Source organism: Staurois parvus, unplaced genomic scaffold (genome assembly GCF_062004578.1).
Source record: "Staurois parvus isolate SC_StPar_1 unplaced genomic scaffold, SC_StPar_1.0 ptg002360l, whole genome shotgun sequence".
Taxonomy (NCBI): domain Eukaryota; kingdom Metazoa; phylum Chordata; class Amphibia; order Anura; family Ranidae; genus Staurois; species Staurois parvus.
Window position 1 is genome coordinate 150,231 of NW_028320156.1, and position 25,509 is coordinate 175,739.

The following is a 25,509-nucleotide window of genomic DNA, read 5'->3' on the forward strand; positions in this document are numbered from 1 at the left end:
TTTTGGAAACTGGCCAGCTTGAAGCTCCACTCCCATATTAACAAAGCTTTAGCAGCTTCCAGAGGAAACTCATACTCATTTTGGTCTCTATAACGAAGCTGTGGAACAGTTTGGTATCACTTGCTGTGATGTTCTGTGATCTTTGGGGACATTTAGTAACTCCAGTACATCGGAGCTCAAGCCCATCTCAAACATAGAATGTGATCTTGGTGCAATGAGCACAGAGCCTGGATAAAGGGCTAAATTACTTGTTATGTCTACTATGTTTTGTTTCCAATATAAAAAAAGAAGATAAATAACAAATCCTAAAGTATTTGTGATATAAAATGACAGTGCTTTCAAGAAAGCAGTAGCTACCAATCAGAGGTCCTTCATGACTTGGTATTCTACATGGTGGTGTATGAACACCAAGGTTTAAAAAGAGTGGAGGTGAAGTTCTAAAAATGTAATCTTTTTATTTGATGGTGCAATTATAAAATATTCCAGAACCCAAAAATATGATGGAATGCTAAAGAACCTTCCATGAAATGAAAGGAAAAAAAAAAAAACAAGAATGTGTGCCTTGTCCTTGTGAAATATATAATAATGTGTTATAAAAATGTACTCAATAGAGTGAAGCAATCAATAACTTGAAAAATCCATAGTGGTGACCAGGGGTGGACTGACAACTCATGGGGCCCCTGCGCAATAGGGTATCATGAGGCCCCCGTGTCCTCGCCCACACCCAAAAATGCCTATAGAAAAGGTACCAGGGGCATCTCATGGGGCCCCCTACTGACCCCGGGCCCTCGGGTAATGCCCAGGTGCTCAAATGGTCAGTCCGGCCCCAATGGTGACCAGAGACAAAGGCTCCCCACTGGTGGGTTTAGCTAAGAGGGAACAGCTTTAGACTTCCACACATGGGAGGTTCTGATGAAAAAGGACGGGGACAACCAAAAACACATTAAGCTTTATGATGGCTTATTGGCTGAGGTCAGTGTTCTAATATCAGGGGTTATCCATGTAATGGTTGTGCGTATTGGGCACATGGAAAGGTATATGCAGAAGCCATGTTGTTTGGGGTCCAGGTCACTCATTGAATTTTGTCTTCAGTTCATACAATACACAAACTGTTAGCCAATGCAAGAAACTTTTTATTAGATCCTAGAGAGGACAGATGCAGACCCTCTCAAGCTTTTAGCCGATCCACACTTCAGTCTAGAAGCCTTCATAAAACCATCAAATTTCCAAGCTTGAGCAACCCAGAAAACAGATACCTGCCAGATCTCCCCTATCGTAAATACCTTAGCTGAAGTCTCTGGCAATACTTATTTCTGTCTTGGCAGAGAATCAATAACTTCAGGGTATTTCATAAACATATTTACCTCCATTGGTTATTTAGTAATGTTTTAAGACCAAAGACCCCCATCTTAGATGAGATGGGGAGCCAATAAGACACATTATCCTGCCTCAGTAAAGTAGACATCCTAAACCTATCATTTTTATGTGTTGCCCTTACATCTGTTCACAGTGCTGAATTTATTAATCTTATCTGGCAGTTCAGAAAAAAGGGGTTGGGGAGTTGAAGTTACACACTGCAGAGCTCAAGGAGGAGAGCTCTGAGAGCTGATTGGAGGGAAGAGACACCCTTCCACAGAGCACACAGGAACAGAGCTGGGGCTGTCAATCTGCTGGAGGTCCCTCCCTTGTCACCATTTTTCTCTTGGTGTCAGGAAAACCTGTCAGAGATGAGTCATGCTGCCAGCAGAGGAACTAAACCGCAGACAGAAATTACACTTAGTGCTCTTAACTAAGACAAGTACACAATATAGAGGGGTGTGCTTTGTTCATATTTCATGTCTGAGGTTTACAACCACTTTGAGCACAGCCAAACAATGGCACCCCCTCTTAACTGAGACAAGTACACACTATAGAGGGGTGTGCTTTGTTCATATTTCATGTCTGGCTGTGCTCAAAGTGCTTGTAAACCTCAGACATGAAATATGAACAAAGCATACCCCTCTATAGTGTGTACTTGTCTCAGTTAAGAGGGGGTGCCATTGTTTGGCTGTGCTCAAAGTGGTTGTAAACTTCCGACATGAAATATGAACAAAGCATACCCCTCTATAGTGTATACTTGTCTCAGTTAAGAGGGGGTGCCATTGTTTGGCTGTGCTCAAAGTGGTTGTAAACCTCAAACAATGACACCCCCTCTTAACTGAGACAAGTACACACTATAGAGGGGTATGCTTTGTTCATATTTCATGTCTGAGGTTTACAACCACTTTGAGCACAGCCAAACAATGGCACCCCCTATCGACCTATCTATTGCTTCACTGTCAAGGTATTAAGAAGTGCCAAAAGCGAAATAAAAATATGAAAACCTATTCGGCAGGCAAAGGTACACAGGCCCTATAGATGTCTACTGTGTTGTAATGTGCCTACCTGGCCAGGAGAGAAAGGATTTGGCATGGCAGTTGGATGGTAAGCATACATCTGTGGAGAGGTAGGATTGGTTAATAGGACAAAGGGCCAAAAAAAAAAAAAAAAAGAGAGGTGAACTTATTCTTTAAAGGGTAGAATAACTGTGGAAAAACGTCTGTGGTGCCCCCTTTTCCTTGATGCCCTACTCACATGCTTCGTTGGTTAATGGTCAATCCAGCCCTGGTTATGGTGGTCTCTGTTATCGCTAGTGCCAAGGAAATGGATTTGTGATTTTTAAAAGGATCAAAAAGGTATTCCCACTCCAGATTATATAAACCTTACTGGTTCCTGACCATCATATACAACCCTAAATCCAAAAGACTTGCTTATGCTGGCTGTGGCAGATGGGCAGAGGTGGGCACATCAACGAGGACAATGCAGTGCATTCTCCAACAAATATCAGCCATGAGTCATACCTTTATTCTGTCAATATTGGCTTCCATCTTCAACTGTTCTACAAGCTTCCTGGCTTGCGCTATATTGGCTGTGTTATTGCTGGCCATTTAGGCTGCCGGCTTGACTTTCAAGGTGCGCTGAAACACCAGAAAAAGGAGAATGAGACAAGTTAATTAGTTTCCAGGCTGCACAATTATCATAAAGTACACATTATCTGAAAGACACGACTATAATTAGGAGATCCATTAGCGAGGCTGGCACAGAAGAAGTGGAGGTGTAGTTGGCATTATTCAATGCCCGCAGAATTCTTAATCATTTGTTTTTATGTTAAAAGAAAAAAAAAAATGTTCTCGTGTCTTTTTTTAAGCACAGAATTATATTTAATAGAGCAGTACAGGTTCTCTTTGAAAGCAGCACATTGTTTAAGCCAGTAACAAAAGCAAATAGAAAAAAAAAAAAAAAAGGCGCATAAAACCCCAAATGAAAAAAGAACCTAGAAATAAAATAGCTTTGAAAACGTAATTGTAAGGAAAGATATCAGGAAATGAAAAGAGTTTTTTTTTTTTTTTTTTTAGAGCTACACATAATGATTGGTTTTATTTTTGTAAAAAAACCTATAGCAGTCATTCCCAACCAGGGTTCCTCCAGGGTTGGCTAGGGGTTCCTTGTGCTGTGGCTAACTGACCTCCCATCTGATGGTGCCCACGTAGTTCTAGGTTCCACGCCATTTGGCAAAGCCAGCAGCATGACTGCAAGGGTGTCATTCTGGCCAACTATGTAAGGCCAGCATTCTTCCCACCACCAATGTAAGGGGCATTTTCCCAATGACCCCTGATGGACTCATTTTACCAGGGGTTCCGTGAGATCTGAAAATGAATTCAAGGGTTCCTCTGGGGTACAAAAGGTTGAGAAAAGCTGACTTATAGGGTCTTGCTGCCATAGTTTTCATCGGTACCTACCCCTACAGTGTGGCTGAGATGTGGGGAGGTGGAGTCTGTGTTGAGCTGGCTTATAGAGACTCTACCTCCCATAAACCCAATTGCATCCCGGAGGTTGCTGCCAATGAGAACATACGTTACATTTATTTATTTATTTCAGGTACTTGTATAGCGCCGTCAATTTACACAGCGCTTTACATATATATATTGTACATTCACATCAGTCCCTAACCCTCAAGGAGTGTACAATCTAAGGTCCCTAACTTACATTCATTCATACATACACATACTAGGGACAATTTAGACAGGATCCAATTCACCTACCAGCATGTCTTTGGAGTGTGGGAGGAAACCGGAGTACCCGGAGGAAACCCACGCAGGCACAGAGAGAACATGCAAACTCCAGGCAGGTGGTGCCGTGGCTGGGATACGAACCAGCGACCCTAGTACTGCCAGGCGGAAGTGCTAACCATTTAGCCACTGTGCTGCCCATACATGATGGTGGCTGAGACTCTAAACACCATCAGGTTTTAAGATTGCTCTACTGAAAAGGAATTCTGAAATTCTAGACCCCTGGCTCTAGAACAGTGTTTCTCAACCTTTTTTCAGTCAAGGCACCCTTTAAAATTATGGGAAGTCTTGAGGCACCCCATTCTAAAATGGGAAAAACTATTCTAATAGGTTATTATAATGCATCAACAGCCACACATGTAGGACATCCAACATTAGAGGTGATTTATTCTTCCAAAGCAAATACTTTTTTGCACACTGGTGCTGATTAGTATTCTAGTGTTTCTCTTCCCCATCAATTTTTCTCCATCACTGAGCTAATGTGACCCCAATACTGATGGAAAGGGGTAGGGAAGGGTCAAACTAGGATGCTGTGCAGGCAGCTGACATCATCCTTAACTGATGATGTCATTGGTTGTCAGGATGCCGGCGGCTAGAAGGTCATAATGGTGCACAATGAAAACTTGTGGCTTTGTATTACTAAAAGGCAGGCTTGTTCCACCCGCTGGCTTGTATACAAGATTTGGGCAATTTGTAGACATTTTACCAAGGCACCCCTGAAGAAACCTCAAAGCACCCCAGGGTTCCTGGGCACCCTAGTTGAGAAAGGCTGCTCTACATGATTTCAGCCCCAACAAAGTTTTGTAAAAAGAACATTTCCCCCTTAATTTCTTCACTTCCAGAATGATTTTGCCTTTTATTGCGCAAATGTTTAAAAAATGATTTTAGGTCTGAAGATTACTTAAAAGCTCCAAAACTTATATTTCCTGAAGGTAGAGACCCTAAAGAATAAAATAGTGGTAGTTCCAATTTCTTATGTCACACAATATCGGCACAATGGTTTATCAAGAACAAAATTTGTAATAGAAAATATACTAAAGTTAATTTTTGGGAATGACAATATATTACCCATTTTTGGTAAAGTATAAAAGATGAGGTTGTGCCAAGTAGATAGATATCCAACATGCCAAGCCTTTAATTTGTTTATGGTGACAAATTTTAGTATCCTAAATCTTCCATCGGTAAAGTTTCAAAAGCCTCTAAAGATCTTCAGTTTAGAGGTAACTGTAAACAACGGACCTAGAAGTACTGCTCTCACTCCAGTGTGCACAGCAATATGTAACATGCGTTGCGTTGGTGTAAAAAGGCACCAATGTATGTTTACGTTCGTATGCACATGTACTGTATGTGATGGGATTGAAAAAAATTTTTTTTGAGGGGGGGAGGGATTTTAAGAGCTTGGATATAACCTATTTTTTTTACACTTTTTTTCTTCATTAAACGTTATTTTCACCATCCCTGCTAGATATATTTATTTTTTTACTATAGATAAAAAAATGGTTAATTAAACAATATGTAAATCCAACATTTCATATTTCTGATATGCGCTTGCTGTACCATATAAGTGTATCAAAAAGTATTGTTCGCTTTGTTTTGCTTCCTATGTGTGAAATCCCTCAAGTTCCTGACAATCTTTCTGCTTTCCTGTTTTAAACTTACCGCACTAGGCACAGGGGCAGACTGAAAACTCATGGGGCCCCGGGGCAATAGGGGATCATGGGGCCCCTGTGTCCTTGCCCAAACTCAAAAAAGCCTATGAAAAAGGTACCAGGGGCATCTCATGGGGCCCCCTACTGACCCCGGGCCCTTGGGCATTGCCCGAGTTTCCAAATGGTATGTCTGCCCCTGACTAGGCATGAGAAAACAGCGTGTTCAGTTCTCTAGCTGTGCTGGGAACTCAGCCTGGGTCCAGAGTTTAGTAACACTTTAGGAAGACACAAGGCCACACAATGAAGATGGGCGAGAAGCAGTTTAATCATAAACTAAGTATGGGGTTCTTTACTGTTAGAGCAGTAAGGATGTAGAACTCCCTTCCACAATCGGTGGAGTCTGCGAGTGTTGATAATTTAGGAAAAAACGCTTAGATGAGCATCTTAGTGAATGCAGCAACGTTGTTCAAAGCATTTATTGCTTCCTTTGTGGGAAGTCCCAGGTGTTCCTGCCAGTCCCTCTGCTCTCCCCTCAAAAACTGACCACACCAGGCATGTGAGCACAGCATGGTCCCTAACTGTGCTGCCAACTCAGCATGCTCTCTTCTAATAATCAGACTTGTCCTGACATGCCCCCCCCCCTTACAAGTCATTCGCTGGGAAGACCAGTGTTCTGCTGTTTCTCCACCCCTAGCTCTCTGAGCTCCTCATGCAGCTGAGAACAGAGGATATGTGATCACTTAAGCCCCTTTCAGGTGGGATGGATCTGTCAGCGTTATCCGCCTGCTCAGTGGGGGATCTCTCTACTGATCCCCACTGAGCAGGTGGATTGCAGGTCCCTGTCCGCTTTGCTGCTGCAGAGCAGACACAGTCCACTGATTTCAATGGGACCGCCTGTCCGTTTCCACCGAACTGTCATCTGATCCAATTTGCTGGATGTGAATGGATCCCCATCCATTTGTTTTTACCGAACAGGATGCCGGCGGGTGTCAGTGGACTATTGTCTGCTGACACCCACCGGTCCATAAAAATCTATGGATGGACTGATGGGGTCCGCCTGAGAAACATGTGAAAGGGCCTTATAAAAAGGTATCTATAATGTGTTTTATATGTTTACACAAATAGATTGCCTTTTATTAACTACCTGCCGACCGCAGATAGCCGAATGACGGCTTCACTGCGGCCGGCCAGTTCTGGGTGGACGTCATATGACGTCCCCCCAGAACGCGCTCTCCTGCGCGCCCCAGGGGGCGCGCACCCGGCGATCTCCGTGATCGCTGTGTCCTACGGACACAGCTGATCACGTGATGTGGTAAAAGGCCAATCACAGCGGCCTTTTACCACCTGATCAGCGGTGTCCAATGACACGCTGATCAGAGGGAAATGCAAGTGCCGGTTCTCGGCTGCACTTTCCTCACGCTGTCAGATCGTGAGGAAAGTACTGCCGAGAACCGTCAGTTGTCAGAGCGGGGATCGGCACCGATCATCAGGGCACTGATGATCAGTGCCCTGATGATCGGTGCCCAGCAGTGCCACCAGCAAGTTCCGCCCACCTGTGCCCAGCAGTGCGCCCACTAGCTCCGCCCACCTGTGCCCAGCAGATCACCCACCTGTGCCCAGCAGTGCACCCACCTGTGCCCAGCAGTGCACCCACCTGTGCCACCTACCTGTGCCCAGAAGTACCACCTACATGTGCCCAGCAGTGCCACCCACCTGTGCCCACCAGTGCCACCCACCTGTGCCACCCACCTGTGCCCACCCACCAGTGCTGCCCACCAGTGCAGCCCAGCAGTGTTGCCAGTTAGTGCCACCAGTCAGTGCTCAGGGGTTGTGCCAGTCAGTGCCGCCAGTCAGTGCCCAGCAGTGATGCCAGTCAGTGCCGTCTATAAGTACCCATCATCAGTGTCACCTATCAGTGCCGCCTATCAGTGCTGCATATTAGTGCCGCCTATCCGTGACACCTCATTAGTGCTGTCTATCAGTGCCGCCTATCCGTGACACCTCATTAGTACTGCCTATCAGTGCCCTTTAGTGCTGCCTATCAGTGCCCATCAGTGCCGCCTATCAGTGCCCATCAGTGCTGCCTCATCAATGCACATCAGTGAAGGAGAAAAAATGCCTGTTTGAAAAATTTTATAATAGAAACAAAGAAACTTTTTTTTTTTTTCAAATTTTTTGCACTTTTTTATTTATAGCGCAAAAAGTAAAGTGCCCAGTGGCGATTAAATACCACCAAAAGAAAGCTCTATTTGTGAGAAAAAAATGATCAAAATTTCACATGGGTACAATGTTGCATGACCGTGCAATTGTCAATCAAAGTGCGGCAGTGCTGAAAGCTGAAAATTGGCCTGGTAAGGAAGGGGGTATAAGTGCCTGGTAGGCAAGGGGTTAATATTCTAAACTGAATGGGCTGTTTTACAAGGTGAGGATTTACATATACAGTACTCGAAGCATCTGGTGCTCATCAGTGCCTGTTATGAATGTAGCATGTTGGAAGTTTGAAGTTTAAGCGATACCATTTCATTGGCCAATTTGATTTATTAAAGATTGTAGTATGTGAAAGCTGATTGGTCACTTGGGACTATTCCATTTTTTTTTAGAAAATCAGCCTCTCCGGGGACACAGGGGATAGGGGGAAGAAGAGGAGGAGGTGGGATACCACTAGCACAAAATCCCTGAAATCAATAAACAAGGATGTGACCTTTCTGTTTTTAGAAGTATTGATTTCTACAACTTACCAGCATCAGAAGTATGCGAGATTTGATCTTACATGCCTGACTGTCAAGAAAAATGCCTTACAAAAGTATCTCAAAGTATTTTCTACTTAAGGTGGACCTGATCTTAAAAAAGGGCTTTACTACTTAATAGGGAACATCTAGAAATGTCAATTGAGACCTAAGTAGTACCCCAAAAATATACCTTTTGACTTCTAAAAAAAATCTCTTTTAAAAAGTGCCCTGCTAATTTTTTTAGATAAGTGTGAGTTTTTTCCACATTGACACTTACCTAGGTGAATGCAACATCGGTCCGATGCTGCATGTCCCCCGCCGGCTCTAAGGGTGAGAAAATGACCGCTGAATGCCGAATTCTCACCGCTGCTCTGAGCAGAGAGTGGTGACTGTTAGACACTGGAACGCTGGGCTGTCGAGGGGGAGGGAAAGGCTGGCTCAGGTTCTCAGCTCCTTACTGTGAGGCTGAGCCTTTTGCTGCTCTGGGGTGGATCCTGACTTTGAAGTCGGGATCTTTCCCCAGACTGAATCGGCTGAGTGGCGTCAGTCGACAGTGGGTGTCAGGAATGGACTTGCCAATGGTGGTGGGACTCACCTGCCTTGTGGGCTGCAGTACCAGGGCTGGCCAGCGGGTGCTCTCAGCAGCCAGAGGATTATTCCTGCAATCAAGCCATCACCTGAGGCTGATTGCAGGAGGTGTATTTAAGGAATGGCCAGGCCTGCAGTCAGGGCCTTGGTGTATTGTTCCCATGAGCCCCTGTACCTGCATCCTGTCTGCTTCCTGCACTGACCTCGGCTACTCCTGACCAATCTTCTGCCTACTCCTTGTACCTTGTCTGCCCGTTAGCTACCGACCCGGCCCGCCTGACTACGTTGTGCTCTATATATATATATATATATATATATATATATATATATATATATATATATATATATATATATATATATATATATATGTTAAGGTTTGGGTTTGTTGCACCTTGTTGTACATATTTGTGGTAGCCTTGGTTTTGGTTTGTTGCACTGCGTTTATGTTTGTGTTGCCCTTAATAAATTATATTGTTTTACACGCTATACCTGAAATCTGTGTTTCCCTGTGTCAGTCCACACACCTCTGGTCATACCCGGAGCCTTGACAGTGGGCTTCAGCCCGCTGTCAGCTGAAAATGGGTCACAGGAGTACAGAACAAACTGCACTCATGTGGTCCACAGGAGAAGTACAGCCAAAAGAGCTTTGGCTGTACTTCTCCTTTAAGCCCCACTGCTGTGTGAGATCACCTATGAGATCACCTGATATCTGCATTGGGCAATCACCAATGGCACTGTTGCTTCTGACTGCTAGTCTCCCCAGATTTGGAGTGAGATTTGGATATGTCACTTCTGTGCTGCTCACTGTTCTCTGTGTTGGAGAATAGGCTGTACCAGAGAACCTGTAGTGCAAGAATCTCCCCACTTGTTCTGTGGATCAGCCCTTCCTATGCCTCTCCTACTACATCTTGAATATTATCCATCACCAGTAATCGGGGGGGGGGTAGCTTAAGTATTAGGAGACAGTGCCCTGCCTCTACCAATATGATTGCCTCCAGGAAAACTTATCATTGTACACAGGGTGTGTCCAATACAACCAGTCCTTCTGCCCTGCTGTCTCCAGGACTTCCCTTGTCCCAGCAACGAGCAATTCAGCTCTGATTAATCAAAACGCATTGTCAAGTACACAGAGAAAGTTCTGATAACTGGAGCTGTCAAAATAAAGCAGTCTACCAATGTCTAACAACAACATTGCTGGAAAGAAACAATGTTTCATTTTGTATCTGTTTATTCATCTACAGATCAAAGGGATTCAATTCCATTTGCAGATGAAGTCAGTTAAAGCAACTTGACAAATGAAAAAAAAAAAAAAGAAAGAAAAGAGTGTAGTAAAAGTGTTACTAAACCGCGAACCCTATATTCACTATATCCGGTCTCCCACAGTACACAGAACATGGAAAAGCAATGATTTTAGTAAATATAAACTGATAAATACCTTTTCTCATCAGCAGTATATAGCAATCTTGTGACTTCTATCAGTGTCCAGCAGAGCACTGGTTAAAGCTTGTAGGATGAGTTTTCTCTCTGCTCTAGGAGGCTGCAGAACCCTCGACATCTGTCTGTACAGTACTGATTGGCCCTATGCTGATCATATGCACCTCTCTAGCAATACACACCAAACTGAGCATGTGCAGAGTGTCCACACATGATATGTCTTATCAGGATATAAGAGGGGGATACTGGAAGAAGGGGAGGATCAGAGAAGTCAGGATCAAACAACATTTTTACATAATGCAGAGGATTAAACCCTTAGGTTCCACAGTGAGTATAACCAGCATGCTTTACTGCAAATACAGGCTGATTGTACTGTTGTGGGTTTAGTAACACTTTAAATGTTTCTCTGTGTAACCTCTTACTAACCCTTCGTTTACACTAATAAGCCCTAATTAACTCCTTAATTTTCTTCTCCATTCAATTATTATTTACATGTTGTTTTTTTTGTTAGTTTCTATTTTATTAACTATTAATATTTAGGGTTGATTCACACCATAGTAATGCAGTCTGGATGTGTTTCTGTATGTGCGTTTTTGATGTGTTCTGGTTCATTTCCCCCCCCCCCACTTTCTCTCCAACTTAAGTAAAGGCATGTGCATGCCAGTGCATTTTTGGTGTGTTTAGATGAATTCCGTGCATCTTTGGTGTGTGTTTTATGCATTTTACTGCGTTCCAATACAGTTCACTGCAGAAAAAATGCTCTACTTTTTTTATGTAACTGGAATGCACTGGAACTGACCGCACTGGTGTGAGCTATGCCATTGGAAACCATGTAACCTACTATAATTTTTATTTAATGCAGAAAAAAAAAAAACCGCACTGGACTGCATGTGGTATGGCCCTTAAACTTTTTTTGTTTTTGTTTGTTTGGTTCAATAATATATTTTTACTCCTTTAACATGTATTTACAAATTTCACATTAAAAAAAAAGTGCAAAAACCCACTTTATTGATGAATAACTTTGCAATGTTGTGTACCAGAATCATAATTTTAGTGTCAATTTAAACAGGACAAATTACAAAATAAAATGTGCACTTTTTATGTGCAGTAACATTATTTATTTTTAAATTAACACTGCTCAAAAAAATTAATGTTGTTATTTTGTTTATGTCTAATTGTTTAAGGATTGCAAAAAAAAAAAAATAAAAATTGATGCAAAATAATATTTATATAAAGAAAGCCTTGTTTGTCCTTAAAAAACAAAACAAAAAAACAAACAAACAATATATGTATTATGTTTTTATCTTAACCACTTGCCCTCCAGAGGATTTACCCCCCTTCCTGACCAGGCCATTTTTTGCAATATGATGCTGCGTTACTTTAACTGCATGGTCAGAAATGCTGGACATAAATTAAATGTATTTCCTATTTTCCCACAAACAGAGCTTTCTTTTGGTGGTATTTAATCACCTCTGCGTTTTTTATCTCTTGCGCTATAAACAAAAAAGACTGACAATTTGGAACAAAAAACAATATTTTTGACTTTTTGCTATAAAACATAGCCAATAAAAAAATTAAAAAAAAATCTAAATTTCTTCATAAAATTTAGGCCAAAATTTATTCTGCGACATGTCTTTGCTAAGCCCCCCCCCCAATAATTCTATATTAATTAGTTTACATGAAAGTTATAGCGCCTACAAATGGCGGTATATATACTGGAATTTTTATTTTTAAACACATAGTGGTACTGCGGGACTGCGGCGGGCATTCTGACACTGGGTAGGAACTGTCAATGACATCCCCAGTGACACTAATACAGTGATCAGTACTAATAAAAGCACTGACACTGTACAAATGGCACTGGGCAGGAAGGGGTTAACATCTGGGACGATCAAAGGGTTAACTGTGTGCTGTTTTGTGTTTTACATTGTGTGCTCTTTTACTAGGAAGACATGATGTGCAGAGCAATAGAAACCAGCATGTCTATGCTGACAGGAGAGAGACTTGTGTTGCTTACACACAGGTCTCTCCCCTGTCAACTTTGCCGAAGATCAGCGAGTTCCGATCGGGAATCGCTGCAGGGACCCAGTGATTGACAACCTCAGCCGCCAATAGCGGCGTGGGAAGGGAGGCACATGCAAGCACCCTACCCGGGAATGCAAATAACGTGTGTGTGTGTGGTTTTGTGCAGTCGTGCCGCCCTGTAGCAGTACTTCTGCTATACAGCGGATGGCAAGTAGTTATCACCAGGGGCAGACTGACAACTCATGGGGCCTCCGGGCAATAGGGGATCATGGGGCCCCTGTGTCCTCGCCCACACTCAAACAACACCCAAAAAAGGCTATGAAAGGTACCAGGGGCATCTCATGGGGCCCTCTACTGACCCAGTGCCCAAATTCCCAAATGGTCAGTCCACCCCTGGTTATCACTGAATAAACAGACTCAGAAATGCAAAAATCGCTCTGGTCCATAGGAGGTGAACAGGTGAGCCAAAGTGGTTATCTTAACAACAGGTCACAGGATATATCCTGATGTGTTTCAGAGGTTCAGAATTTCCCTTTATCTGGGTTTAAGTGATGGTAATTAATTTTGTATACTGGACTGTCTGATAGGGTGTCGGAATAGCATTTTGGAATCAAATCCTTGTTTTACATGACTGCTGTCCACTATACCTCATTAGGGCAGCACAGTGGCTAAATAGTTAGCACTTCCACCTGGCAGTACTCGGGTCGTTGGTTTGAATCCCAACCACGGCACCACCTGCCTGGAGTTTGCATGTTCTCCCTGTGCCTGTGTGGGTTTCCTCCGGGTACTCTGGTTTCCTCCCACACTCCAAAGACATACTGGTAGGTTAATTGATTCCTGTCTAAATTGTCCCTAGTACTTGTATGCATGTACGTTAGGGACCTTAGATTGTACGCCCCTTAAGGGTTAGGGAATGATGTGAATGTACAATATATATGTAAAGCGCTGCGTCAACTAATGGCGCTATAGAAGTACCTGAAATAAATAAAAACACAAAAAATACAGCTGTAAGTTTTACCAAAATAGTTATCGGTGCTCCTCTTCCAGTCACTCACGATCAATCTTTTCTTCTCTTTATTCTTCTGTGGAGAGAATGACAGGAGAAAACATTAATCCGAGACATTAGATGGGAGATATTCAGTGATAGAATTCATAGATTTGATTGGAAATGATCTGCAGTTCACAATGAAAAGAGAAATGCCAGGTGCAGAGAACCTGATATTTTGTTAGTGTTTCTACACTTGGACAATTTTTAAAACTATAAGATATTGACTAATTGAGAAATCTGTATGTCTGTATGTAGTTGGGTATGGAACAACGAGATCAGAGCGTGATAATAGAAACTTTAGTTTATTATTGTTCATCAAGAAAAAGGGATATTTCCAAGTGATTGGTGGAATACTGTGTGAAAGGTATACTGAAATGTAATTTGAAGAAAAAAACTTCTTTGACGTTTGAAAAAGTCTATCTTATTGATTTTTGGCACCGCCACTTTGATTTTTTTTTATCAATTCTGCATAGAAAAAAAAACCAAAACAAAAAATAGAAGCATTTGGATCAGTTGGAAACTTAATTGTTTTCATGCAGATTGTGTGGCACAAGGAGCAATCGGTCGAATCTGGAAATGTAATTTTCAATTTGCAGTTACAGAAAAAACGGGTGTTACACAGAAACAGCTAATAATGCAACAGAAAAATAAAAAGGGAGTTGAAAATGAAGAATAATTAAGTCCCAGGTCACAAATTCCAATGAATAAGCAAAAACGGTACAGTGGCTTTCTCTAGTCAAGTTACCGTATTTTTCGCCGTATAAGACGCACCTGACCATAAGACGCACCTAGGTTTTAGAGGCAGAAAACAGGAAAAAAAAATTCTGAACTAATGGACTGCAGACACAGTACAGGAGATGACCAGAGACTGTGGACAGCACAGGGATGACCAGAGACTGCGGACAGCACAGGGATGACCAGAGACTGCGGACAGCACAGGGATGACCAGAGACTGCGGACAGCACAGGAATGACCAGAGACTGCGGACAGCACAGGGATGACCAGAGACTGCGGACAGCACAGGGATGACCAGAGACTGCGGACAGCACAGGGATGACCAGAGACTGCGGACAGTACAGATGACTGCTGACCTTTGGGGAGGGGGAGCGGGTACCTGAATTTGACAGGTACCCACTCTTACTTCCGCAGAGTTTTTTTTTGATCTTACCTGTTCCTCGATCCAGCCGCGCGCTGTCTTCCCGGCTTCTGTAATGGCGCTCGGCATGACAGCCGGGTGCCCAGTGCGCATGAGCGAGAAGCACTTGCGCTTTGTGATTGGTCCGGCGGCTTCTGGGATCTGTCATCTCTCCCAGGTACCGCCTTACCATTCACAAAAAGCACCGCTTCTTGCGCATGCGCACTTGGCACCCGGCTGCCATGCCCAGTGCCCACACTACAGAAGCCGGGAAGACAGCACGCCGCTGGATAGAGGAACAGGTAAGGTCCCGCTGCAGAGCTGAGCGGCCGGCCCGGTATTCTGACACGGCCGCGGAGGAAATACCGGACCGGCCGCTCCATATTCGCCCCATAAGACGCACTGACATTTCCCCCCCAGTTTTGGGGAAGAAAAAGTGCGTCTTATACGGCGAAAAATACGGTAGGTGTTCCTTGGTTTGATGTTAAAACGAGAGCTGTCAAAGTGTCCTTGCATTTGCCTTTTCTGTGGTATCAAAGGGATGTTGACAGAGGCCATCTGACCAATCATCTGGTTTAAGGGGTGATTGCTGGGAGGTCACCCATTTATGACCAAGTCCCAAATATAGTTTTCTATCAGTATTCAGATTTATGAATATCTACTATTCACAGTCTACTAACATACAGAATATTATCCAGCATGAAATTAGCTTTGAAATGGATACAAATATGAAAGGTCTCAGATATCTATTTCTCATAGGAAGCCTAATCCATTCTGGTACCTCCTAGCATAGGGGTGCTTGGGTTCAAAACACTACCCAACAACTAATGAAGGTGAATGTGACTATTGTTTTCTGTGGTATCAAAGGGATGTTGACAGAGGCCATCTGACCAATCATCTGGTCTAAGGGGTGGTTGCTGGGGGGGGGGCATCCGATTATTACCAAGTCCCAAATACAGTTTTCTATCAGTATGCATGTTTCTGAATATCTACCATTTACAGTCTGCTAACATACAGGTTATTGTCCAGCATGAAATTTAACATTAGTTTATTTTAGTTCATCAAGAAAAAAGGGAGATTTCCAAATGGTGGAATATGGTGTGAAAGCCCAAGATATAGTGATATTTTTTTGAAGAAAAAAAAAACTGCTTTGATGTTTGATAAAGTCTATCTTATTGATTTTTGGCACTGCCACTTTGATTGATTTTTTATCAATTCTGCATGTTCAAAAAAACCCTCAAAAAATAGAAGCATTTGGATAAGTTAGAAAATTCCAATTGTTTTCACGCATATTGTGCACAAGGAGCAATCGGTCAAATCTGGAAATGTTATTTTCAATTAGCATTTTTTTAAACCTGGCACAAGTTCCCTTTCAGCGAGCAAACAATTTTCCTGCCGTTAAAACCCCACGCAATAATGGTTTAAGCGGTCCGTCTCACCTATTAATGGGAAATCACAGGCGCTCATAATGTGCTTACGTCCAACTCTAGTCGTAATTGTGCTGTAGATAGCCATTGTTTGTGATTGCCCAAGAGACCGTATGGCACAGTGAAATACATTAAGGTAAGATGCTGCTTGATAATAACACCTGTCTGCTGTGTATCCATCCACAATAATGTGTGTGTTATAGATCAGTCACGCTCCTATGGACAATGACCTATGCAAACCAGCGCCTGCCAAATATTGCTTAGCTACAGATACCGTACAAAGGACAGCACCATCGGCTCTGCGAGCCAATTAGGAGACTATTAAAATGCCGTTTCCTGAGACAATGCTGTCATGGATATTGAACGGTACAGTATATCTTAGAATACATGAGCTGTGCTGGCAAGTATACAGGCATGCAATCTAAACAACAAATGATTTGTAGCTGCAGGGTTTTGTGGCGTATTAAAAAAAAAGTATATATATATATATATATATATATATATATACACATATATATACACATACACACACTAGAGCAGTGGTCTCCAAACTGTGGCCTGGGAGCTGGTTGCGGTCCCTTGCTTGCCTTTCTCTAGCCCTTGAGGTACTTTTCCTACCACTGATATTAGGCCAGTAATACCAATGATGGGGCACTATTCCTCTCACTGCCACCAATGATGGGGCACTATTCCTCTCACTGCCACCAATGATGGGGCACTATTCCTCATTGATACCGATGGGACACTATTCCTCCCATTGGACACCTTTTCCTCCTACTGACACTAACACTGGGACACTTTTTCCTCCCACGGACACAGACACCGACATTGGGGCATAATTCCTCCCGCTAACACCAATGATGGCGCACTATTCCTCCCACTGACACCAACACTGGGACACCTTTTCCTCCCATGGACATCAACATTGGGGCACCTTTCCTCCCACTAACACCAATGATGGGGCACTATTTCTCCCACTGACATCAACTCTGGACACCTTTTCCTCCCACTGACACCAACACCGGGACACTTTTGTCTCTCACGGACACCGACAATGGGGCATCTTTCCTCCCACTGACACCAATGATGGGGCACTATTCCTTCCACTGACACCAATGATGGAGCACTATTCCTTCCACTGACACCAATGATGGGGCACTATTCCTCCCACTGACACCAACACTGGGACACCTTTTCCTCCCATGGACACCGACATTGGGGCACCTTTCCTCCAACTAACACCAGTGATGGGGCACTATTCCTCCCACTGACACCAACACTGGGACACCTTTTCCTTCCACTGACACCAACACTGGGGCACTTTTTCCTCTCATGGACACCTACATTGGGGCATCTTTCCTCCCACTAACACCAATGATGGGGCACTATTCCTTCCACTGATACCAATGATTGAGCACTATTCCTTCCATTGACACCAACGATGGGGCACTATTCCTCCCACTGACACAGACAATGGGACACTTTTCCTCCCACTAACACCAATGATGGGGCACTATTCCTCCCCCCTATACAAGCCACTATTCTTCCCACTGACACCAATGATGGGGCACTATTCCTCCCACTGACACCAATGATGGCGATACTGCAGATAAAAAAGGTACAACTTATGTAGGAGGATGAAGCACACTCACACAGCCTCCTAGTAAAACAACACACTGTTAACCCTTTGATCACCCCTCATGCTAACCCCTTCCTGCCCAGTGTCATTAGTACAGTATCAGTGCTTTTTATTAGAACTGATCACTGTATTGGTGTCACTGGGGATGTCAGTGGCAGTTAGTCAGTTCTCCCGTCAGCTCCTGCACACTGCTTTGTATGGCTCTGCATAGCAGATGTCAATGATATCAAGTCAGTTCCCCCCAGTGTCAGAATGCCTGCCGCCGTCCCGCTATAAGTCGCTGATCGCTGCTATTACTAGCAAAGAAAAAAAAATAAAAAATAAAAATCCCACTATATACAGTTGCAAGAAAAAGTATGTGAACCCCTTGGGATTACGTGGAGTTTTGCATGAATTGGGCATAAAATGTGCTCTGAACGTCATCTAAGTCACAACAATAGAAGAACACAGTCTGCTGAACATAATACTACACAAACATTAGATGTTGCCATGGTTTAATTGCACATAACATGTAAACATTCACAGTGCAGGGAGGAAAAAGTATGTGAACCTTTGGACTTAATAACTGGTTGACCCTCCTTTGGCAGCAATAACCTCAACCAAACATTTCCTGTAGTTGCAGATCAGACCTGCACAACGATCTGGAGTAATTTTGGACCACTCCGGTTTACAAAACTGTTTCAGTGTAGCAATATTCTTGGGATGTCTGGTGTGAATCGCTCTCTTATGGTCATGCCACAGCATTTCAATCGGGTTGAGGTCAGGACTCTGACTGGGCCACTCCAGAAGGCGTATTCTGTGCTGTTGCAGCCATTGTTTTGTTGAATTACTTGTATGCTTTGGGTCATTGTCCTGTTGCATCACCCATCCTCTGCGGAGCTTGGCGGACAGATGGTCGTACGTTTTCCTGCAAAATGTCTTGATAAACTCTGGAATTCATTTTCCCATCAATGACAACAATCCGTCCAGGCCCTGAGGCAGCAAAGCAGCCCCAAACCATGATGCTCCCTCCGCCATGTTTTACAGTGGGGATGAGGTTTTGATGTTGGTGTGCTGTGCCTTTTTTTCTCCACACATAGTGTTGTGTGTTCTTCCCAAACAACTCAATCTTGGTTTCATCTGTCCACAGTATATTTTGCCAGTAGTGCTGTGGAACATCCAGGTGCTCTTTTGAAAACTTCAAACGTGCTATAATATTCTTTTTGGACAGCAATGGCTTCCTCCGTGGTGTCCTCCCATGTACTCCATTCTTGTTTAATGTTTTCCTTATTGTAGATGTGTCAACAAAAATGTTAGCATGTGCCAGAGATTTCTGTAGGTCTTTAGCTGACACTCTGGGATTCTTCTTTACCTCATGCAGCATTCTGCGCTGTGCTCTTGCAGTCATTTTTACAGGACGACCACGCCTAGGGAGAGTAGCAACAGTGCTAAACTTTCTCCATTTGTAGACAGTCTGTCTTACCGTGGACACATGAACATCAAGGCTTTTGGAGATACTTTTGTAACCCTTTCCAGCTTCATGCAAGTCAACAATTCTTGATCGTAGGTCTTTTGAGAGCTATTTTCTGCGAGGCATGGTTCACATCAGACAGTGCTTCTTGAAACCAGTAAACCCAAAACAGGTGTGTGTTTTTTAAGAGCAGGACAGCTGTCAGCAACACATCCAATATCATCACACTGATTGGAATCAAGGTTGGCTCACTCCTGGCTCCAATTAGCTCTGGGAGAAGTCATTAAGCTAGGGCCTCACATACTTTTTCCTCCCTGCACTGTGAATGTTTACATGTTATGTGCAATTAAACCATGGGAACATCTAATGTTTGTGTAGTATTATGTTCAGCAGACTGTGTTCTTCTATTGTTGTGACTTAGATGACGTTCAGAGCACATTTTATGGCCAATTCATGCAAAACTCCACGTAATCCCAAGGGGTTCACATACTTTTTCTTGCAACTGTATATACCGCCATTTGTAGATGCTATAACTTTCACATAAACCAATTAATTTACACGTATTGGGAGTTTTTTTTTGTTTTTTTTTGGCAAAGACATGGAGCAGAATACATTTTGGCCTAAATTTATGAGGAAATTTAATTTTTAACATTTTTTTTCCTAGATGTGTTTTATAGCAAAAATGTCAAAAATATATATATATTTTTTTTCAAAATTGTCTTTTTTGTTTATAGCGCAAAATCTAAAAAAAACACGCAGGTGATCAAATACCACCAAAACAAAAGCTCTATTTGTGGGGAAAACAGAACGTAAATGTAATTTTATGAACAGCGTTGTATGACCGCGCAATTGTCAGTTAAAGTAATGCAGCGCCGTATTGCAAAAATGGCCTGGTCAGGAAGGGGGGGAAATCCTCAGGTGGGCGAGGGGTTAATAATAGACCCCACAAATAGGTTGTGATTTATGAAGGCTGTACTGAGCTTTGCATCTTTATTCCTCATTTTATTTTGAAGGAGAAGCCTTTTTTCCATATTTAAGCCTATTCAAAATATTCCAGACACAAAAACGGGGGGGATTTACTAAAACTGGTGCATACAGAATATGGTGCAGCTCTGCACAGTAACCAATCAGCTTCCAGGTTTTATTGTCAAAGCTTAAAGTGTTACTAAACCCACAGCAGTGAAATCAGTCTGTATATACAGGAAACCATGCTTGTTATACTCACTGTGGAACCTAAGGGGTTAATCCCCCGCATTGTGTAAAAAGGCTGTTTGATCCTGTCTTCTCTGATCCTCCCCTTCTACTGTCCCCAATCCATTTGCTCATAGTACAGAGCTCAAGGAGGCACTTGGCACATGATCCGTTTTGTGTGTATTGCTAGAGAGTATTTTTTTTACTTTTCTTTGGAAAGGTGCATGCAATCAGCACAGAGCCAATCAGCACTGTCCAGACAGAAGGTCAGGGGTCATGCAGCCTCCTAGGACAGTCAGAGGAGAATGAAAGCTTTAACCAGTGCTCAGCTGGACTCTGATAGAAGTCACAAGACTGCTATATACTGCTGATGAGAAAAAGTTTTTAGCAGTTTATATGGACTAAAATAATTGCATTTCCATGTTCTGTGTACTGTGGGAGACCAGATATAGTGAATGCAAGGTCCGGAGCAGGGGCGGACTGACCATTTGGAAACTCGGGCACTGCCCAAGGGCCCAGGGTCAGTAGGGGGCCCCATGAGATGCTCCTGGTACCTTTTTCATAGGATTTTTTGAGTTTGGGCAAGGACACAGGGGCCCCATGAGTTATCAGTCCACCCCTGGTCCGGAGAAACCAGATATAGTAAATGCTGGGTCCGGGGAGACCAGACAGTGAATGCTGGGTCCGGGGAGACCAGACATAGTGAATGCGGGGTCCGGGGAGACCAGACATAGTGAATGCGGGGTCCGGGGAGACCAGACATAGTGAATGCGGGGTCCGGGGAGACCAGACATAGTGAATGCGGGGTCCGGGGAGACCAGACAGAGTGAATGCGGGGTCCGGGGAGACCAGACAGAGTGAATGCGGGGTCCGGGGAGACCAGATATAGTGAATGCGGGGTCCGGGGAGACCAGACATAGTGAATGCGGGGTCCGGGGAGACCAGACATAGTGAATGCAGGGTCCGAGGAGACCAGATATAGTGAATGCGGGGTCCGGGGAGACCAGATATAGTGAATGCGGGGTCCGGGGAGACCAGATATCGTGAATGCAGGGTCACACTTTAAGCTCTCATGCACACGGGACGTTTTGATAACGCTGGTAACATTAGCTATGTAAAGTCACGTTAAAAATGCAAGTTTTTCAGCATATTTTTAGAGTTTTTGCATTAGCGTTTAGTGGAGTTTTGCCGCGTTTAGTGGCGTTTTTCAGCATTTGCATTTTTTGACCCAAAACAATTTTGGGGGGAAGTAGTCAAAAAAAATCCAAAAATGCCGGTTTGCTGCGTTTTACCACATTTTGATGCATTTTTCAGTGTTAGAGCATTTTTATAACTGAAAAACTCCTCTAGAAGCCCACTAGTCCTGTTTTTTTTTTCCAGTCAAAAACATGGATAACAGTCTGTGTGTGTATGGACACATACTGCAGGATAACATGCTGGGGGGTGTACTAGCTGTAGGAAAAAACATCAAAAGCCAAAAGCAGCCGCTGTAAAAATGTCCCGAGTGCATGAGGACTAACTGAACAAGCTGATTGGCTACCATGCACAGCTTCACCAGATTCTTTGTGCTCCAGTTATAGTAAATCTCCTCCACGGTATTTCTACTTTCCCGTCTACTACAGAAAGTGCGGCCAATGAACACTGTACAGCTGACTTGCTCCACTATCATGGCAGAATTTGTCCTTTTTTACAAATTAGACTTTTTTTTTTTTTCCAGCTTGCCTGTAACACCAGATTGTCACATCGTACTATCGGAGAAAGTCAAAGATAGACAAGCCAAGTGTGAAACGAGCCCTCTTAGTATATGTTTTAATTGCCAGGGAATCTGCCATGGCAGATGGGCCCTTTTCTAGGATATTGCCTCATTATCCAATTAAGTGTATCGAAAGATTTCCTGTGGGAGTGTTTATGCCCCACTGATTATCTAAGATGACTATAAGAGGCTACAGGACCTTCTCGGGGGATTCACATATTCCATTTACTCTTCTCTAGTCCCATGAGAGCTTCTGACCAATTCATTTTTTTTTTTTAAACTGGCATATTAAATTCACCAGCCGCTATATAAAAACACTCTAAAAGAGACCTGTAGCCGTGTAATACGGAATGGTTATATCTTGGTAATAAATAAAGGGCCTTTTTTCATCTCCTACCCCTTGCCTGAAAAAAAGCTGGAATTTGATTGGCTGTATCCAGGGCTATGGATAAAAGGGTGCCACCAGTCCTCTTGTACGGGCCCAGGCCAGCAGGGGGACCCAGGCAACTAGTTGAATTGGATGTGGGCAGGGAGGGGGATCAGCACAGCATAAAGGGCAATTACTGGAACCGATTCCTTGTATGACTGTCTCTGCAGCAGCTTAAGGCTGGCTTCTTCTCCCCCCAACCCCCCCCCAGCGCTGGCTTTCAGCTGCTGTAGAGAGAGCCATACAGGGGATTGGTTCCAGAAATTACCCTCCCCCCGCAGCACTCATCTTCCTCCCTGTGCACCATATGTTTCCCCCTGCTTCCTAAGCCTCCACCCCTCCCCCTGTGCTGCCGGCTTCCCTCCTCTCTCTCCCACTGCCAGCTGCAAGCACACAATAGGATCCTTCATGATGGAGAGAGGAAGAGGAGTCCGGTAATTATGTCACATTTGCCAGCCCTTTCCTTTCCTGAATGAACACAATGATGCGTACCGATCACTCACTGTGTTCATTCATAATTGAAGGGTTTTTTGTTTTTTGTTTTTTTTTTTTTTGGTGGGGGGGCTGTCAGGTTGACTGTATGGGGCCCCATGGTTTCTAACAGCAGCCCTGGTTGTATCGCAAACAACCCATTTCAGCCATTTTTTTTCACACAAAAGCACCAAATAAATGTTAAAGTGATTGTAAAGGCTAATGTTTTTTTTTACCTTAAAGTGGAGCTCCACCCAAAAGGGGAAGTTCTGCTTTAAGAACTGCTCCCCCTCTCTCCATTGGCACCTTTGATGGGCAGGGGGGAGCAGGTACTCAAATTTGACAGGTACCCACTCCCAATTCTGGTCCAATTGCCTAGGCGATCAGTCCCAGAAGACTACAGGACCATTCAGGAAGCGCAGTGCTACTCGCGCATGCGCAGTGGGTACCCAGCTGTGAATCTGCAAGCTATCACAGCCGGTGCCCACACAGGATACACCATGGGATCGTGGGACAGGTAAGTGGCTGTTTTTTTTAAAGTCAGCAGCTATAGTTTTTGTAGCTGCTGACTTTTATTTTTTGACAGGATGAGTGCAACTCCACTTTAAAGAATATGTAACCCCAACATTTCATATTCCTGATTATGTTCCTGCTGTACCATGTACTTGTATGAAAAAGTCTCCTGTTCTCTGTGTATATTGCATATTGATTTTCCCGCTGGCACAGTCAAAGAGTAGTGTGCGAATCAAGTGATTTTTTCCCTGCAACCCCTGGTTGCAGGACAGAACATTCTATCCTTTATTGCTTGCATAATGTGCACAGGGTGGTAAGAGTGTGCCCAGGCACCACCGGTACACCCTGTGCGCACGCCTACAATGAGAGCACAGTCTGGTCAGTTCTCTAGCTGTGCTGGGAACTCAGCCTGCTCTCCAATTAGCAGAATTTCCCTGACACCTTCCCCCCCACCCTCCGCACAGCCATTCACTGGGAAGCTCAATGTGCTGCTGTTTCTCCTCCCCCAGCTCTCTGTGCAGCTGAGAACAGAGAGAATGTGATCACTTAAAAAAAAAAAGGGGAAACATGTTTATAATGTTTTTATAATATCTATACACAAATGTTTTGCCTTTCATTTTAAACTGATCGGGTTGTTTTACAAGGTGTGTATTTACATATATTTTAATGCATTACCTGCATTAAAGGTGAAAAAAGTTTTGGGTGCAGCTGCCCCCCCTAAATACTTACCTGAACCCGAACTCGATCCAGCAATGTGCGCAAAAGCAGCGGCATTGCTCCCTTTCTCCCTCCTTACCAGGATCAGTGAGAGCAGCAAGAGCCATTGGCTCCTGCTCCTGTCAATCAAATCCAGTGATGAGGGAGCTGGGGGCAGGGGCGGTCGAGCCACACTCTGTGTGTCAATAGAAGCATACAACCCAGCTTGGGATCAAGCCTGTGTGAGTGCCCATAGGCAGCTTGCCATAGGGGTACTCAGAAGAAAGAAGAAGCCTGGATTTTCAGTGGGGAACCCCAGAAGAGGAGGATCAGGGCTGCTTTGTACAAAACCACTGCACAGAGCAAGTGAGTATGTTTATTTATTTAATTTTTTTTTAAAGACACTACATGGTTTTAAATTTTAAAAAGTAGACTTTTCTGTATATAGCCAGCTCCTATGATTGGCTATCACAGCAATCAGATGATCAGGAGCCCATCACACTAGTTCCTTATCACAAACAGACACTGGGAGCTGTCAGCGACAGCTCGGTCAGTGCATTGGGAGCACGCAGTGAGTGCACTTTCTCCACTCAAACTCAATGCCTCGTAGACTCATAAGTGCGGTGATTGGGTACAAAGACCCACCTACCCTGTTGCTGCATGTATGCATTACACTGTTGTAGGGGTTTAAAAGCTCCAGTGAAGTGTTTTTGCTAAAGCTGAGATGATGCCATCAGTCTTCTGCAGGCAGGAGGAAGCATTTACTCAATCTTTTCTCCCCAAAGGATTGGATTGGAACATTTGTAACTCTGTGGTACGTTATATGGTGAGATGCTGCAGTAGGTACCCGCCGTGAACTGCGCAGACATCAGGATTTACTTGATTTTGGTTCCAAATCTCAGTCCAGGAAGATGAATGACCCTGGATGATGCCTTAACAAAGATGGTTCCATCCTTCTAGAAAGAAAAGCAGATGAAGGCTTTGTCAGGGGGAGTACTGTGATCTGCAGATGAAGACTTTGCCAGGGGGAGTACTGTGATCTGCAGGAGAGGTAATAAATACCTGGTCGTGCTTGCACATTACAGAGCATGCATTGCAGGGTGGTGTGCTGCCAAAAATGTAGCATGCACAATTTTTGGTACTTTGTGCTGCAATGGACAGCCCATGAATGGGTTGCCCTAGATCA

At 43.7% G+C, this 25,509-nt stretch overlaps 1 protein-coding gene across 2 annotated transcripts in view; it reads right to left on the bottom strand.

The window, feature by feature from the left end:
- The window catches only part of GNG2 (G protein subunit gamma 2), a 113,992-nt gene that overhangs the window by 22,873 nt on the left and 65,610 nt on the right, over positions 1 to 25,509 (bottom strand). For both annotated transcript variants that reach the window (XM_089665808.1, XM_089665807.1), the window contains exons 2-3: positions 13,592 to 13,655; positions 2,880 to 2,996 (exon numbers count right to left, since the gene is read on the bottom strand). In XM_089665808.1, coding sequence (XP_089521934.1) covers positions 2,880 to 2,966 — 87 coding nt within the window. In that variant the 5' untranslated portion in view covers positions 2,967 to 2,996; positions 13,592 to 13,655. The remainder of the gene's footprint in view (positions 1 to 2,879; positions 2,997 to 13,591; positions 13,656 to 25,509) is intronic.